This window comes from Thermobia domestica, chromosome 13 (assembly GCF_964235325.1).
Source record: "Thermobia domestica chromosome 13, izTheDome1.hap1.1, whole genome shotgun sequence".
In the NCBI taxonomy this organism is placed as follows: Eukaryota; Metazoa; Arthropoda; class Insecta; order Zygentoma; family Lepismatidae; genus Thermobia; species Thermobia domestica.
The window spans coordinates 10,760,038-10,777,768 of record NC_137466.1 but is presented as its reverse complement, the minus strand read 5'-3'; the positions used below and the strand labels follow the sequence as shown (position 1 = coordinate 10,777,768).

Below are 17,731 nucleotides of genomic sequence, written 5' to 3'. Positions count from 1 at the left end.
TGTGCCAACTTCCAATATACCTAATATATACCAAACCTTAAGGCGCAACAGCCCGAAAGGGCCAGGGCCGGCTATGCGGCATTTTATGGGGTGGATATGTTAGATGATGGAAGAATTGCCCTTAGATGGTCTAAGCCATAGATGTGTGCACAAGAGAAAGGCGGAAAATGACACCTCTAATAGTTTGGTACTTAGGTATATCGAAAATGTTTTAAACAGCAAAGACCATAATTTTAAATTGGGATTCAATACATCTTATTCTCTTTCCAGTCTTTGAAATGACCGAAAAACTACGTTGCCAAATTATTTCGAAATTTAGTTTTGTAAAACAAACACATAATGTTTCAGTTTCCAGACATTTCTTTCCATGCAGCTTAGAAATATTCCTGGGTAAGATATGTTTATTTTATTTTATTTATTTATTTTAACTGCAACTGCTCGTGTTTTATCAACTTTGTTCTGAAACTGAAAATAAGGTGCTAAAAAAATACAAAAAATAGAGACCACTGTGCAAAACTTTTTGAACAACCTTTGTAAATTTATTATTATCATCATAGGGTAAGCATTGCTTCAATGTGGCCAACTTCCAAGATAGACAGGTGGCCAACTTACAGAGTAATAAGTAACAAATGTCTTATCAGAAAATGCAGGTTCAAGAGGAACCAGGCCAATATAAGCAGGTGGCCAACTTAGAGAGGTGGCCAGCATGGGCGCCCACAGAGAGGGTAAGAGGGGGCAATTGTCCCTCCCTGGATTTTCGAAAGAGGTTAACATTTATAGGCTCTTCTGGTGACAAAAGTTTGCTTTTAAAATCAACATTCAAAAAATGATTAAGAGTAACAAAATTTAGTCGAGCCCATCCCCAAGATATTAACCTACTCCCTTTTCCCGTGTGATGGTTTACATTTTTTTAGTAATGATTGTATTCAACCTGATGAATGCAATGGAAAACTATTTTGAGTGATAGTATCCGTCAGTTGAGTTGAAAAGATAATTTCACCCTTTGTTGTTTCTTTTGCAAACGTAAAGTTATACTATGTGCTAAAATAATTGATCAGTTTGATATGAAGGATTACGCACATACATCTCTTAAGAAGGTGATTGTGTGAGGAAAAGTGGAATATATGCAGGGCGCAAAATTTCAGTCAGACGCAGTCGCCAATCAAAAATGATGGTCGTCAACATCTATCACGTACAAATTATGAGAGGTTCACAGTAAAAAATGGTTGTGTTAATTCAACTCAATTTTAACACAGAGCAGTGGTTCCAGTGTGACTACCACTATACGGTGTTAGTTCAACACATACCCCGCGGTGTCAGCGTTTAACACAGAGGGTGTGTTACGTCTTTAACACACAACCGGTGCTGAGCCGTGCCGTAAGCGTTAATGAACCACAAAATTACTCCCTCAAAATATGTTAAATCGTCTATGTGCGTAATGTGTTTACATTATGTTGAGTCTAAAAAACACTTTAAACAAGTAAAGAGAAATGTATTCCAGTAGCGGGGGGAGAACGAACCCCCAACCCTTCAGTTACTAGCCGCATACTCTTCCGACTTGGCCACGGAGGCGATGAGGAAAACGTCGCTTGTAGAGGGATAAATTGTTGAAGTCTTTTGAATTTGGCTAATCAGAGTGCTCCTTTAACCCGCGTATATTCGACCATAACCGTTCGGGATAAGATAAAATCTGCTCGGCATGTAGACCTAATTTTATAACAAAATGACGACTGTCTATTTACTTTATTTTATAGTTCTTACATATTCACTTTAAAATGATCGGCGCCAGTTGCCATCTAATAAAGTTGATGCGTTTGTTGATTCTAGTACACAATCGCTTAGAAAAAGAAGCAATAAATGCATCAAATGTGGGAGATGAATTTAGAACACCTAAATGGCACATGCCTAGCACATCTTGTGCTGTTAGGGTTTCTTCAGAAACATTATGTAAAACAATTGAAAACACATCGCGCGGTTTGCATTTTGAAATTTTGCGTATACCTGGATTTGTTTAAGTATTTCTTCTACTGTGTTTGTCTGTAGCTTCAATTCATAAGCCTTTATAATTAGATGCCCAACATATTTGGCAATCACGCAGAAACCGAAGATTCTACACTTGTGTTAATTTAACACACAGGTTGTGTGTCATTTCAACTACCGGCATTTGACACACAACTCCAAATGGAGAGTGAGTTGTTCTAAGCACTTGTTTGTGTTATATTTTAAACAATCGTGTTAACGCATAGGCATGTCGTTGAAATAACACAACGATTTTTTACAGTGTGACCTCCCCCCTCCCAAGACATTCGTTGGTTTGACAAAGAAAGAGATTTACATCAGGACATAAAATTTCAAAACCAGACAAGTAGATTCAGGATAATCAATTTTGAATTGGACATATATTCATAAACGTATTCAAAAATATCTTGAAAATATCACGTTTGTGTAACGCTCTTTCTCTATCTTGCCTAAAGTGTCGATTGAGTTCTCCGACCAAAGTCCTTAAGTGAAGGATTATAGATGGAAATTGTCAGCAAATCATCCAATGTCGGTCTTCAGTCAATTCCGGCAGTCTGTTGAGACTGCCGAAGCCTCTCTCACATGAAGCATACTCACAGGTAAAACTGAACAAAATGTGACAATTGGAAGCAGATTTGGGAAACTCGTAATCAAGTTTTCACCGTAAATCTTTTTCAGTGTCTGATTCAACGTCAGTGAAGAAAACAAAGTTTATATTCTATTCACTCTGCTAAGACACTCTGAGGGCAGGAAAGGAGGGCCGAATTACAATCTTGTGAAGACTTGACTTTCTGTCAGTTGTGAAGATTTCACATTCGGTGTTTTCTCTCACCCAGTGACGATTATTTTCGTGCAAAACAGAAACTGCGCAGTCCAGTGAGTTAGGGAGAAACCATTCCTACTGAACACTGGTCGCCAGCTCTAAATTTCTAGTCGCCATTGTCGACCTGGCGACCGGAAAATTTGGCCCTGATATATATATATATATATATAGTAGGAAGTCGAAAATATGAACTAATTGGAACCACAGGGAGTTCGGATTTTCGAAAATGACCAAGAAAATACCATTTAGGCTTAAATATATTGTACGGTATGCTCTTTTATTGATACAGTGGTTATACAGAGTATATACAGTAATTACAATACTGTACGTAAGACTACTTACACTTAGTGTTTCTGAAGAACGTGCTCATACACTAAGACAACGTTTCCATTTTGCTTGAATCTTGTAGCTGTCATAAAAAAATAAAACTTGCAACCCAATCTTTTTATTTACTGTTTACATATTACAACTTCCTGAAAGCAACAAAGGTATCTTCACCCATGCAGCACTGCACTCTAGTGGACAAACAGTGAACCTTCTAATTAAAATCGTGTATTTTGGCGCACTTCCCCTCCCTGTCCAAAAGAATTCGTTATTTCGGAAGGGGCGAAACACGTTTTTCCTTTATGTCAGCGGGAGGGCGATAGCAGGTAGCATGCAAGACGTCCCAGAAAGTTGCACATGGTTCAACTCCTTGCAAGATGGAAAAAAATGTTGTATGTCCCTTTCAAGACTATGTTTACATGGTGAAATATGTTAGGGTTTCATGATTTTTTTATTTTTTTTTATGACAGCTGCAAGGTTCATGTAACGTGGCAATGCGGTATAAGTTACACTGTTCTTGTAACTCATACTTAAAACTTAACTTGTATAAACCTAAGGTAAAATGAAAATAAAAATATGTATGACAAACAATTACATATGAATGAGCTTTTGTAAAAACACTAACTTCACACAACGCCGACGGACAACCCTATTGTTTGCTTATCGCTAGCGCTAAGACAAAATGTAAGAAACTTCTAGGGACCGCGTTCGGATTTTTGACGTTCGGATTATCGACGTCCTACTGTATATGTCTTGCCCCCCTTAGAAAAAATCCTGCTTGCGCCCATGGTTGCCAAGTTCACAGATTTTACTGTAATATAATAAAACTGTATTCAATGCGATGTATTTTTTCTGGCAGCGCGGCAACTATCCAATTAAAAAATGACACAATTGTTACTTAGCATGCTTTCCTCCCGAGCCCTTCATCTATCATATATGACCAATAACGTTTTCGAACCAGAGGCGTCGTTTGGGGAAAACAAAAGGAAATTTGTTCCTTCCCCTCCTCCCCCGCGTGTTTGGTTTCATTTGATTTGATTATTGAGTTTAGCGTCTCTTTCAGCAGCTCATGTGGTTCGGATCTCACGTTAAGCTGTAGGCGTGCCAAGTTTGAGAAACATGCTTTTCAATAAATTATATCCTAATAAACAAACATGGAACTCTTAGGCGGTGGACAATCTTTCCCCCACCCCCTGACAAAATCTGAAATTACGGTACTGTTTCATATCTGAAACAAAAATTTGCACTCCTATTTTCAGTCACAACCTTCAATAATAATAATAATAATAATAATAATAATAATAATAATAATAATAATAATAATAATAATAATAATAATAATAATAATAATAATAATAATAATAATAATAATGTTTGTATCCTGGTGGAGTATCTAAGACACCCGGTAAATTAGGCCTACAGAAAGTCACGATAGCCCAAGACCTACTTGTTTTTGTTCCTATGAATACAGTAGTCCCGTATTCGATTCCCGGCGGGAGCTCATGTGGTTCGGATTCCACGTTAATCAGTAGGTACACGTCTCATATAGCCTCGCTGCTGAACGGGACGTTAAACTCAAAATCAACTCAACCTATGAATACAGTGATAGTTTACGGAGAGAGCAAATCACTGTTCTATTGAGCACCATTAAAAGCTTAGAGAGGAACATATGACGACTCGGACTTATGGACTTATGAGACTCTACCACACCAGAGCAGTGCCGGATGTAGATTTCATGGTGCCCTAAGCTATTGAAAGGGGCCCTTTGTACGTCAAGCTTTCTTTTTCAGTGACAAAATGTCGGCGTTTTTTAGGTTTGAATATATGCCAAGATGTTAATTTATGAGTTTAATGGATATCTAAATGAAACAAGGGCTCATTACAAGCAGCTGCGAAACGGGGGCTCCATTATAACGGGGGCTGGGTAACAGGGGCCTCTTTACAAGTGGGGCTGAGAAATAGAGCCATATTACTTGCTTCATAATACAAAACACCATTTTACACATGCTTGTGCATTTTATCTTACATGCTTTTTCTTGTTATCTGGAGATTACATTACAATCAGATTTAAAAAAAAAAAAAATTGGGGCCCCAAGCGAATGGGTTCCCTTTGTTATAGCTTGTTTAGCTTGTACGTAAATCCGGTACATATATATGTTTGTATTTACTTGTAGCTAACTTTGAGGGCCTATATAAACTTGTACGATAATATTCTAATCACAGAAATGAAGAATAGCGAAAACAAATAAAAAAAAAAAAACAGCCGCAAATCAAATACTTGCTGAAGCAGTTTAAAGCTGCTGCCATCTGTAACCAAATTTATGTACTACAAAGTACTTCCTACGAGTTGGTGTACGTACAGTGTCGACCTCTGTCCAGCTTTCTAGGTACTTCTTCTTGTCTTTCTAAGACTAGAAATGTAAAATTTTCGGGAATTTTGAAACGTCAGAATTTTTTTTAATTCCAGAAACAATGGAAAGATCGATTTTTTAATAAAAAAAGTTTTATTTGCATATTATTTATCTCAATATATGAAGATTACAGCAAAAGTCATGGGAATTTTCTTTTAACGAAAATGGGAACAAAGAAAGAAATTCTGAAATGTGCAAATGGAAGATTAAATCATATAGAAACATGGGCGCCCGAAGAAAATTTTCTAGAGGGGGCTCAAATCTCTGGTTGCTACATGACGTTTGGCATTTTTTATTGGTATTAAGAACATCTTAAGAAATTTAATACACTGTCATGAGCGAGGGGTCTCGGGTCCCATCTTGCACTCCCCTTCGGGCTCCCATGTATAGAAATGTTACATACAGACAATTGGATGAACATAGATATCTTCATCATATGTATCATACATGTTTTACCTCGAATTACAACATTACAAACCATTAGAAGTACGATTACGATAATGCGTAAAGCCCAGAACACACATCATTGGTATCTAAGGTGTTTTCGTACCGAACAGCGTCTTGGTTCGGGATGCAGTGGCTCAGATGTAGGACTCAGCCCTGTGATGCAGAAGTTCCATCGCGCCAGTCCAAAGGTGTTCTTTTTCTTATAGAAGGTTCTGTCACTTGTAGTATGCACACAGCGGAGACTTTTTAATTTTAACTACAAGAGAGCACAAAGGAAGTTCGAATTATCCCAAAATATACACTGTTAAGTATCTAATGCAAAATGAATACAACTACTGTACCTACGTGGAAAAAGTTAATATGTAGTATACATACCTTTAAGAGAATACAATATTTGCGTGATATAATGTCAGGGGCGGTGGGTTGTAATACTGCTACTTGTACTTTTAATAGCTCCAAACTCTGGGATGGGTTATATATATATTCCGCATTCACTTGCACACAAACTAAAACACACGTACTATAGAAAATGCACGTAAGGTCAGTGGCGTATCTAGACTGGGGCCGGGGAGTCCTAAGCCTAGCCAGTTTTTTGAGTGACAAAAATAATTAAAGCTATAATTTATTTTTTATTTCTGAAAGTTTATAGTAAATTCATGATATAGTCTGAGTTCTGGTTGCCCCTCCCCCCCAAGGTTTACTTTCTAGATCCGCCTCTGCGTAAGAACAGTATCAAATACAATAAACCTTTCCCATTTTTCACTATCGATTCTATTCTTTCACTATCGATTATACAGTAAGTGGTCAACTTACAGAAAATAAATGTTTTGTAAAACAGAAACTAGTAGAGATCGTAATTATTAGCAGTATATGTTATTTTCTGCAATATGAAGCATACTATGAAATAAATAGCTAGGCCAGTGGTTGTCAGACTTATTGTTACCGCGACCCACATTAAATAATAAAATGCATTTTGTGGCCCACCTACTTTTATTCAAATACACATGGATATTCTACGTAATGGGGATGTATTTCAAAATAATTAAATTTTGTAAATCATATCTCTAATTTGTTATTTTCTAGACTAAAAAAATAAAAATTCACATGATATACAAAAAATAATTGGAAAGCAGAATCTCTGTACAACTATTCATAATGAGTCGCATGCGATGCATGTGCCCTGTTTTCGATATTTATTAATAACTGTATTGATATCCACGCTGACGAATTAAGCTACTATCAGGCGCAAGGAATTGGATACTTGCAGTCGATTTCTGTATTTAGTCTTGATCCCCGCCATCGCTGTTGCTTACATTTTTCTACGCCTTTAAGGAAGTAACCAGGGCTCTGAGTAACCACTTACTGTATTGTTCACCTCATTAATAAACGCTTCCAATTTTCATTTTCTGAATGGTACTTGAAAATAAAATTTCCATAATTAGAAGGAAAAACTTCTATCGACCCACCGAAAAAAAATGACCCGCGACCCACACTTTGAGAAACGCTGAGCTAGGTTATTTTAGTTTATCATTCACAAACTGTTACTTATATGTGACTTCAACATTCTAATCAGCTACAATATGCTACGGCTTTTCTTTCCTCTCCTCTGCCTCTAACGGTAGAGGAGATAAGATAAAATAGCAGTTCCATGAAGTACTCAACTCATTTATACTGTCCCGCCCAGCGCCAGAACTTAGACTTTTCTAGGAGGGAGCCCACGAATTAATATTTGGGGCAACTAAAAAAGATCGCGTGTGCTCCCCCGCAAAATTCAAAAATAGGCCTCTTCTTTCCATCTTTCTCTTACTCTTTCTGGGCACCCGGAGCCTGTGGGCCCTCCCGCATGGCAAGGTCTGCAGGGTCGTTAGTTACGCCTCTGGGAACGTTCCATACATCACAAATTAATTAATTGGACAATATTGACAAATCTCAAAGCCATACGAATAAATATTATTTCGAGGGCCCCTAATAGTAGACATTTTTACTAAAATGAGGCCACGACTTATTTTTATTTTATTTACCTTTTGTGTGTTGTTTTGTTTATGTAATGTAGTGAACCTGTTTGATACTTCATTTATAATTTCGTGTTCGAGTCGTATATGGAGTAAGAAAATTTTGTCTTAAGTAAGCCCAGTAGTCATATCGAAGTTTGTCCACATACCATTGAGGCAGGGGGTCCTTTGTTAGGGGTGGTAAACACAATAGAAACCTATTGTATACGTAAGAGAGAAGCACCAGTGGGTGGTCTTGCAGACAATGGCTAGAGAGTATAGTTGTATAGAAATACACTATTGTTTAAATGACATATGATGACAGGTAATGGTTGTTGTACTATTGTATGTATAGTAGTGACATAAAAGAGAATAATAAAAGAGAAACCTTGGAAACTTGTTGAACAATGCTAGCTTGTTATAAAGAATAATAAAAGAGAAACCTTGCAGGTGTATGTAAAGAGAAACCTTGCAGCTGTATGCGTTAAAGAATATTAATGTAGCTGATGAATAATAGCGGATTGTTATAAAAAGATTTTTTAACCCGGCGGCGGCGGAAACGCGGACGCGGCGCGGGAAGGCGCGGGAAGGCGCGGGGGCGCGAACGGAAAATACCCGCGTGCGCGGGCGCGAGCGCGTGACGTCATTTGAAATTTTTATTTAAATATTGGTTTTAAAAAATAGGCATGTATAGTTTTGTTAGCGATGGAGAACCGTCAGTTTGTAGAAGACATTGATGTGAAGCATAAGTTAGACGCTGAGAATGAATATCCAGATTCTCCAGATTGTACATTTGATGAAAATGAATTAGAAAGATATGAAAACGATAATATAAAAGTTTATGCAAGTGATAGTGATGCGGGAATAGATAATGAAGTGTATGAATTTTCGCAAGATAATTCAGATTTTGAGGCAAAATCAAATGACGAAGTGGTATCAAATGTGGACACGCCGCCATGTTCACCTGATTTATCAGAATTAAGTTGGAACTGTGAATGTGGTGTTAACTATGTGGATGTGAACTGTGTAAGAGACTGCATTGCGAAATGGAAACCAAATGATTATTTAATATGCTATGCATGTTATTGGCATGATACATGTGAATGGTCTCATGAATGTTTTTATTGTAATGATGACGTTTTAGACATTCGTGTTTGGTCTGTGTTAGTGAATCCTTGTGTACAGGAGGAATTATTTGACATTTATGCAGAAACACATACAGTTATTACAACATTGACAAGAGATTATTTTAATATTACATTTGGTGAACTATCAGTGGATGTGAATGTACGAAAAGAACTTTTAAGTATTTTCCTTGAAAAAGACAGATCGAACGAGTATAGTGAAGTGTGTTAAGAAAACGTACTGTACATAATGTATTTCGAAAATAATTTTTGTGTATCATGTAATGAAGAACATATTAGTGAAGTTTGTGTTTTAAAAACTTTAAGTGCATACTTACGTTTTAATAATAATATTTGTTGTGAACAATGCTTGCTGCATTTTGAACATCAATGTTTATTTCACGATGATATTGGAACTTTTGCTGTAGGATATTTATCCAACGACATAACTCTTATTGATTTATTTGAAGTGTTTGAAGAACACCATAGTGAAATTTCAAGTATAAACTTTATACGCAAAGTGCGTGATTGTTTAAAGAACACTGAATTTGTTGGACAAATTATACCATTTTTCTTAGAACGTAAACATAAAATTTCACCATGTGTTAATGAATACATTATTGACATACAAGGTTTTAAGATTTCAAATCATGAATTTATTATACGTGAATTTTGTTTAACTGCGTGTGATGATACAGTAAATTTGCATTGTTTAATAAAATCACCAGTAGAATACAATATACTTCCATTAGGATGTCAAAAACAAATTGAATGGTTAACATTAAACTTACATGGATTAACTTGGAATGATAAATGCGGTTATACTGTATCACACATACGTAACCTTATATATCAACTTTGTAAACAAGATGCAACCTTTTATTGTAAAGGTGCAGAAAAAACACTTTGGATTAAAAATATTTTTGCACTAGCTAATGTTATTGATTTGGAAAGTAAACAGTGTCCACCATTAAACACAATGCATGCAAACGTATTTAATGATTATTGTGCTTTTCATGAACAAAATATTAAACTTGAGAAAAAATCAGGATGTGCATTTCGTAATGCACAACAGTTATGTTATTGGTGGAAGTTTCAACGTACTATAACATTAACTAATGCATTTGCAAAGTTGTAAAAAGAATATGATATGTTCTTGTAAATAAAAATACAAGATTTTCAATTGTAAATAAAAAATTTTTATTAAACTAATCTACTTGTTTTTCTTTTTCATTATATTGCTTACATGATTGAATACAATTTTATCATTTTGTTTAAGATTATTTTTTTTGAACAAATTTAAACATTCGTTAAAGCTTTTCTTTCGTACAATATGATGCAGAAAGTACAACACAAATTGTCCACACAAGATTGAATTATCATCTTGATATGCGGAACTATTTGTAAAATATATTTTACAATTTTTATTTAAAAAAGTTTTTATTTCTTTTGGAAATGGTAATGCTAAGCTATCGAAATAGTATCCTCTTTGATTTTCATCAATGAATACACACACCCAATGTGTGCCACCTGAAGATGAATTGCTTAAATTTATAATAAGTCCAGCCGGTGGTTGTACAGTTTTTGGTATTCTATCAATAGGATAAATGCCATGCACATTTGCACCAGTAAGTTTATCACGAAGTAACACTTTTATTAAATCATCCGTGTACATAACTTTTGTTTTTTTAAATTCACATCACTTTACATCACTTTATACCCGTATATGTTGGAAGACCTAGTGGAGTATATGGAATATTTTCATAAAACGAAATAATATGTTTAAAATATTCATGACAGAGTTTTTTATAACTTTACCAATAACGATGAATGGTGCTAACGCATAAAAAATACTTTTGAGAAACTTCATAGTATGATACCTTGCAACTCTTTGAATAATCAAGCACAAATATTACAATATACAATGTTTAACACACTTTGTACCAGTAGGGCGCATGTAATTCATATGCTTAGAAGTGAACAGTTATACTTCTTTTATTAAAATGATACTTTTAAAAAGTATTATCAGTATATATATTTCTATCTTTATCAATTTGAATTAAAGAATCAAACTGAGCGTAAACAATACATGTTATAGGCTCAGTTAAATTTTCAGAAAAGGAAACTTTAACATTTACAGGCGCATCACGCACAAGGTCCCAAGTACAATCATCTAATGTTGCTGTAGGTGATAGAATAAATGCATAAAGAGTATAGCCGTGTGGATATTCTTCAGGAGTAATAGTATGTGCATCATCTTTATAATATAAACCAGTACCGGAAAACAGAGAATGGTAACTTAGAAGGTACAAATTGTTTTTAAAATCGGGGGTGAGGGGACTGGGAGGAAAAGATTTTGATCCAACTTGTAGTTGCAGTTTGTTAACGTTAAAGTGTTGAAAATGAAATGGATTTAGTTCAGATTTTCCATTAAATGCCGAATTGGAAACAAACCCGATAACAACACCTTTAGGTACGTTACCCAGAAAAATATTATCAAGATTGTATGAATTAACGTTTGCAGGAATAGTATACGATCTTGTTTGTACTCTTGTAAGGGGATATTTTGCTGTTTCATGATTCATATTAGTATTGATTTCCATTGCCAAATGAGGTGCAACATCAATGCGACGTATATGTAGAGTAACATCTTCAAGTTTTACTTTATAAGAAGTATTTACAGGAGATAATAAACAAAAAGCATCTTTACTACGATGTAATTTTATACGAAGACCTACTTTATTTACAAGTGCTCTTGGTAATCCAGCAATATCTGTATACAAACGACCATACATTTCAAACGATTTACTATTTTTAATATAATTAGCACGTTGTTGAAAACCTACATTAGCATTACCAATGCTATCAAATTGTTTAGCAGTATCTTTATACCACATACCTAATTTCAAATGTGTATCAGAAGCATCACGGGAATAATTTAATAATGTTTCAAGGTACGCACGATAAGGATAAAATCCTGATGAAGAAGTAATTAATTTATCATTTAATGAAATGTCAATTTGACTAAATAATGAATGTAGGAAATTATTTGTTGGTGCTACAACATCAGTGTCAGCTAATGGTGTATCATCAGGTTTTGTAATTTTACAACGTACGTAAAGATAAAGATATGCAGTATGAATAAATTCTCCTGTTTCACCGGGAATAAAAAATTCAATAGGTCCATCAGAACTTAATGTTGAAATTGGCCGGTATTCAGCATTAAAGCACGATTCAATTGCAGTTTGTGTCATTGGAGTACTAAATAAATCGAAATCATTGGTACAACATTCCACACTGTTTGAATTAAGTAGTGCCATTATGAAAATATATCTGTAACACGACTTATTTTTCTTTTTACTTTTCTTTTGCTTTTGCTTTTGTTTGTACGCTTACGTTTAGTTGGAGGTCCAAAGCGAACAATTGCCGGAGCTTTACGCTTGCGTGGCCGTCTTTTACCACTTCCAGTTAATAACTGACCAACTTTGTTAACAGCTTTTGTTTTTAATGTTTCACCAGCTTGTTTTACACGTGCACGAACAGATTCTTTAAATGGTTTATCTTCTAATACATCACCCGCTACTTGTATTCCCGTTTGTAATGCTTGTCGACCTAAAGTTTTTGCACCCTGTTTAAGAAATGGTAATGCAAAACGAAATAATCCTTGGAAAAAACTACCTATACCATGTCCCCGTTGATATACAGGTCCTGAAAAGTATGGGATACCATGTCCGTATTGTCGTCTAAATTTCATTTTTAAAATATAATTAATTAATTACTTTTTATTAGGAGAGCGCTTAAAATGAAGTGTAACACTTAGTGTCCCAGAACGAAATGGCAAATTTCGTCCTGCATGGTCTTTTAATAGTATTTCAATACTGTTAAATGAAAACTTTGCAAGTGGAAGATAATGAATATCTTGAAATGTTAATGTTTTTACTTTACCGTATTTTACATTTGATGTTGTTGCAATACGTAATAAAGGTGCTTTTGTATCACCTAAAAACTGATATTGTATGATATCAGTATAAATAAAAATTTGATGAGGATATCCAATATCAACATACGGTTGTTTAAATCCACGTTTATACAAAACAAGATCTTTATGTTGACGAAGTCCTAATTGCATTGCTAATGTTGCTGATAATAAGGCATATTCAACACGATCACTACAATCTACTTGTACAATATTTGATAAAGAAAATTTTATATCTTTTGATATTTTATTTAATTCATCAATAATATGATGTGCAGAGTGATAATATCCACTTACAATTTTACCTTTTTGTGCTTCTTCATTTTTTATTTTATACCACATAACATTTTCTCCATCGTTAACATTATAACATGTTAAAGGAACATGTAATTCACTTAATCCTACATGCCAATCGGTTTCTGATAATTGAATATTATTTTTTAGTTGATTAATAAAATGTGTTGGACTATTTGTAGGATATACATCAGTACTTGCGTTTGATACAAGTGTAATGTAAAAACTATCATCAATACTTTCAGAAATCATTTTCGTTTAAAGTGAAGTGTTAAGTTTGAAGTTCCAAATTGAAATGGCAATTTTAAACCGTGCTCATCTTTTAAGTTTACTTCAATCGTGTTAAAATAAGATTTTACAACTTTAACATATTGTGGTGTGTGAAATAGAAAACATTTTACATCTCCGTGCTCAATATTATAAGCACTAACTTTACGAAGTACTGGTCCAATATTTTCTTGTTGTTTTACAATATCAACACAAACATTAAAAACGTTTGGTATATTATATTCTAAATTGCATGGAAATTTTGCACGTGTTACGGTTGGAACATCTTCATTAACTGGTTTTACAAAAACAGCATCTGTAAACTCCGTTGTATTTTCATTTATAAATCCCAGTAAATGTTGCAATCCGCGTGTCATTCCAATAACACAAAAATCTTTTAATTTTAAAGAATGTCTAATTCCAACTTGATTTTTATTTTTATAATATTTTAACATGCGTAATTCTTCAGGAATCATTTCTAAAATGGATGTAATAGAAGTATAGTATCCTGGTGTAATATCAACATGTACAATTTCAAGTTCATCATTAACGATGGTTTCAATTACAATTTTTTCATTTTTACCTACATTATAAAAACTAAAAGGAACATTAAGTTGTGTTAATGCAACATACCATTCTCCTTCACTTAAGTGAATAGGTTGTGCTAACTTTACTATAAATGAAGAAGTTGTATTATCAGTAAAAATTTCACTACTAGCATTTGAAGGAAGAGTAACATAGAAATCATGTTCTATCATTGAACTCATTTTGAAGACTGAACAGAATTTGTTTTAATCCATGAATTCATACTTGATGGATATCCCAACCAATTTACATACATCATATCTTTTTTTCGTTTTAGTACTTTTTCAATTAAAAATGTTTTGTTTGAATTTACATTTACTTTTTGTAATTCTTCTGTGTAAAATATTCCTTTAATTTCCTCATCATTCCAATCTTTTAATTTATATGTAATAGGATTTGTCGGAATACATTTATCAACAATAAAAATTTCTTGTGACCATTTTGGTAAATATCCCTTTTCTAATTTATGTTTATATTTACTAACACGCACATAATCACCAGGCTGAAATTTACATGTTAATTTGTTTTTATTCGTTTTATCACCGTACAACGTATTCAAAACTTGATCAACATTAGAGTAATTTACATTGGCTGGTGCCATTTTAATACTACTATGATACGAATGATTATAATTTTTTACAAATTGATCTAAGACATCTATATAACGGTATGTATTTTTAGCCGTAAAATAACGATATAATTTTTCTTTTAATGTCCTTATAAAGCGTTCAGCTAATGCACATTTAATTTCTGAATGTACACTATAATGATTAATTTCGTATTCTTTAAATAAACGTTTTACATGTTGATTATAAAATTCTGTACCTAAATCCGTTTGTACATTAAACACGGGTAGTTTAAAATTTTTAAAATTTTTTTGATTGCTTTTGCCATTTCAGGACCTGTTTTTGTTTTTAAGGGAACACAATACGCATACCGTGAAAAAATATCGATACAACATAATATATACTTATAATTTTTGTTATACTTTGCAATATTTTGCATATCTGCTAAATCCATTTGTAATGTTTCATTTGGTGCACTAACATAATATTGTTTACGTTCAAATACTTTACGTGCTGGTGCATGTAATGTATATGCATCTTGAGATGCTAACCAATTTTTAATTTTCTTTTTTGATAATTTTGTTTTTCCTTGTAATGTTTTAATACTTGATAAAGAAGCAGGATTTGTATAATCATAATATAATTTTGACAATTTTCCCATTTTTTATTTACATTTTATATTCTTTCCAGTTTTTAAAAATATTTGTTACTAGTGTTGGACTTTGTGATTTTTTAACTTTGCTATGTGATTTCACTATAGGAGTAGAAATAAATTCACGTGGTACATTAAGATCATCCAATAAATTTTTAAACTCGTGAATGCCTATCGGATTTCTTGAATATTTTCGTGTACGAACAACATCATTTATTAAATCAATAATATTAGAACCTGGTATTATTTTCCCTTGAATACGTACTGTTCCTGATTGATCCCAATGAATTTTATCAGAACTTGTTAACTGTTTTAATAATAGATCTGTTTTCCTTCGTTGTGTTTTTGGTACTGATTGTAAAATGTCTGATACAAAGGGTAAAATAGAATTATTTTTTTCTTCTTCTTGAGATAATAATGATGATGTTTGAGGAACATCTTTTTCAATAATAGGTAATGTAATTGGATTTTGTGAAACTGATGAAGTATAATTTAAATATTGTTGTAATGCTTGCTGATACAATTTCCATTTTTCTTCAATACTAAGATTACGACGTTGTAAAATACTATTCATTTCTTCATCTAAACGCGATTGATGTGAATCTATTGATTTTATATTTGCATGCATTTGTTGCATTGCATTTTCAGGCACTAATATCATTTTACGAAATTCCGACATACTTATCTTCCAAACAAACTACTTGCTACTGCACCAAGTAATGGTCCTAAAATTAATGGTAAAAATGCCCCACCTTTCTGTAATAAAATTTTCTTTTTCTTATTAAGTGCTGTACGTTGCGCAGATAAAGCACGCAAGATCTTTTTATGTCTACGTAAACGTTGCTTCTGACGTGAATTCAACGGAATGTTTCCTTTTATTGTGTTTTTAGCAACTTGTGAAATAGTACGTATTAAATCACCAGATGCATGTCGTATAATTTGTTTTCGCTTTGCGCTTTTGCATTTGCACAAAGCACGGAGAGTATCAAAGTGTTGTTTCACCTTCAACATCTTGAACTAAACTAAACGTAAACGACTGAATTACTGTCTTTTACATTTGCATATACATGCAGTGTTTCATTAGGAAAAATATTTGTACGTAATCGTAATGCATCATTTGTTTTTTGAGTTAAGTCAAATAACAAATAAGTGTGAGGTTCACGTGTTACATCTTCGAACACATTCACAACTTGTTTACTATATCGTGGCATAATTTGTCTTGCTAAATATTGTATTTGTAATTTATCACGAGGATTTTTAAATACTATAATATAATGTGCATTTAAACTTATATCACGGGCATGTTTTCCTTTTGGAAATAAATTTTGAACAATAAATATTACTGTTAATTTTTTATGATGTGCATATTTTGTAAATAAGTTTGCAACATCACCATTGGTTTCAGACATTAAGTCATCTAATATTAATAATGAATTTTCTTGTATTTCAAAATTATTCATATCTGGAATTCCTTCTATAAATCGAATTTTTGAACTTGCATCTAAATTTGGTATGACTGCACCATAACACCAAACAATTTCATTAAATTTCATAGTAAACATTTGATCACGTTCATTTAATAATCGATTTACAAAACATGTTTTACCCGCACGTGAAGGACCAGCAATTAAAATGGTTGATGTATGTTGAAACTTTAACATCTTGTATTAAACTGAATGCATACAATAGATACTTTACTTTATATACACTCATTCACACACTCACTCACTCACACAATTAACAACATAAATTAAAAATAAATCAAAAATAAGCTATACAATAAATATTAAAGCTTGAAATGACTAGAATATGAATGAATGACTAGAATAAATGAATGACTAGAATGAAATGTATACTTTGGTTTACAATTTATAAGTTTGCTCAGCAAACGATAGAATAAATAAATAAATAAATAGTCATACTCTACTAATGATTTGTTAAAAAAATAAATAAATAAATAAATAAATAAAAACAATCACTTATAAGCCAAGCTAAAATTATCATGATACATATCCATGAGGTAAACTTTTTGTCTTTGGTATTGGTTCGTCACTTTGTGTATCGTCAATACGTTTACGTTTTTTGTTTACCTCTTGGTGTGTTTTTGTCTCTTTACGTGAAAAGATAGTGAAGCCCTGTTTCCGCACAATACTATTTGGATTTTCTATAATTGTACAATTAATATTTCCTGTCACTAATCCATAGAAACTCTCAAAGTTTATTCTTTGAGAGGTCCTATCATTTAGTGTAAT

The 17,731-nt window shown here is 33.2% G+C and overlaps 1 protein-coding gene across 2 annotated transcripts in view; it reads right to left on the bottom strand.

Moving 5' to 3' along the window:
- Positions 1-3,112: 3,112 nt before the first annotated feature.
- The window catches only part of LOC145669116 (uncharacterized), a 71,182-nt gene continuing 56,563 nt past the window's right edge, over positions 3,113-17,731 (bottom strand). For both annotated transcript variants that reach the window (XM_081737457.1, XM_081737456.1), the window contains one exon: positions 3,113-6,280. In XM_081737457.1, the coding sequence (XP_081593583.1) occupies positions 6,240-6,280 (41 nt within the window). In that variant the 3' untranslated portion in view covers positions 3,113-6,239. The remainder of the gene's footprint in view (positions 6,281-17,731) is intronic.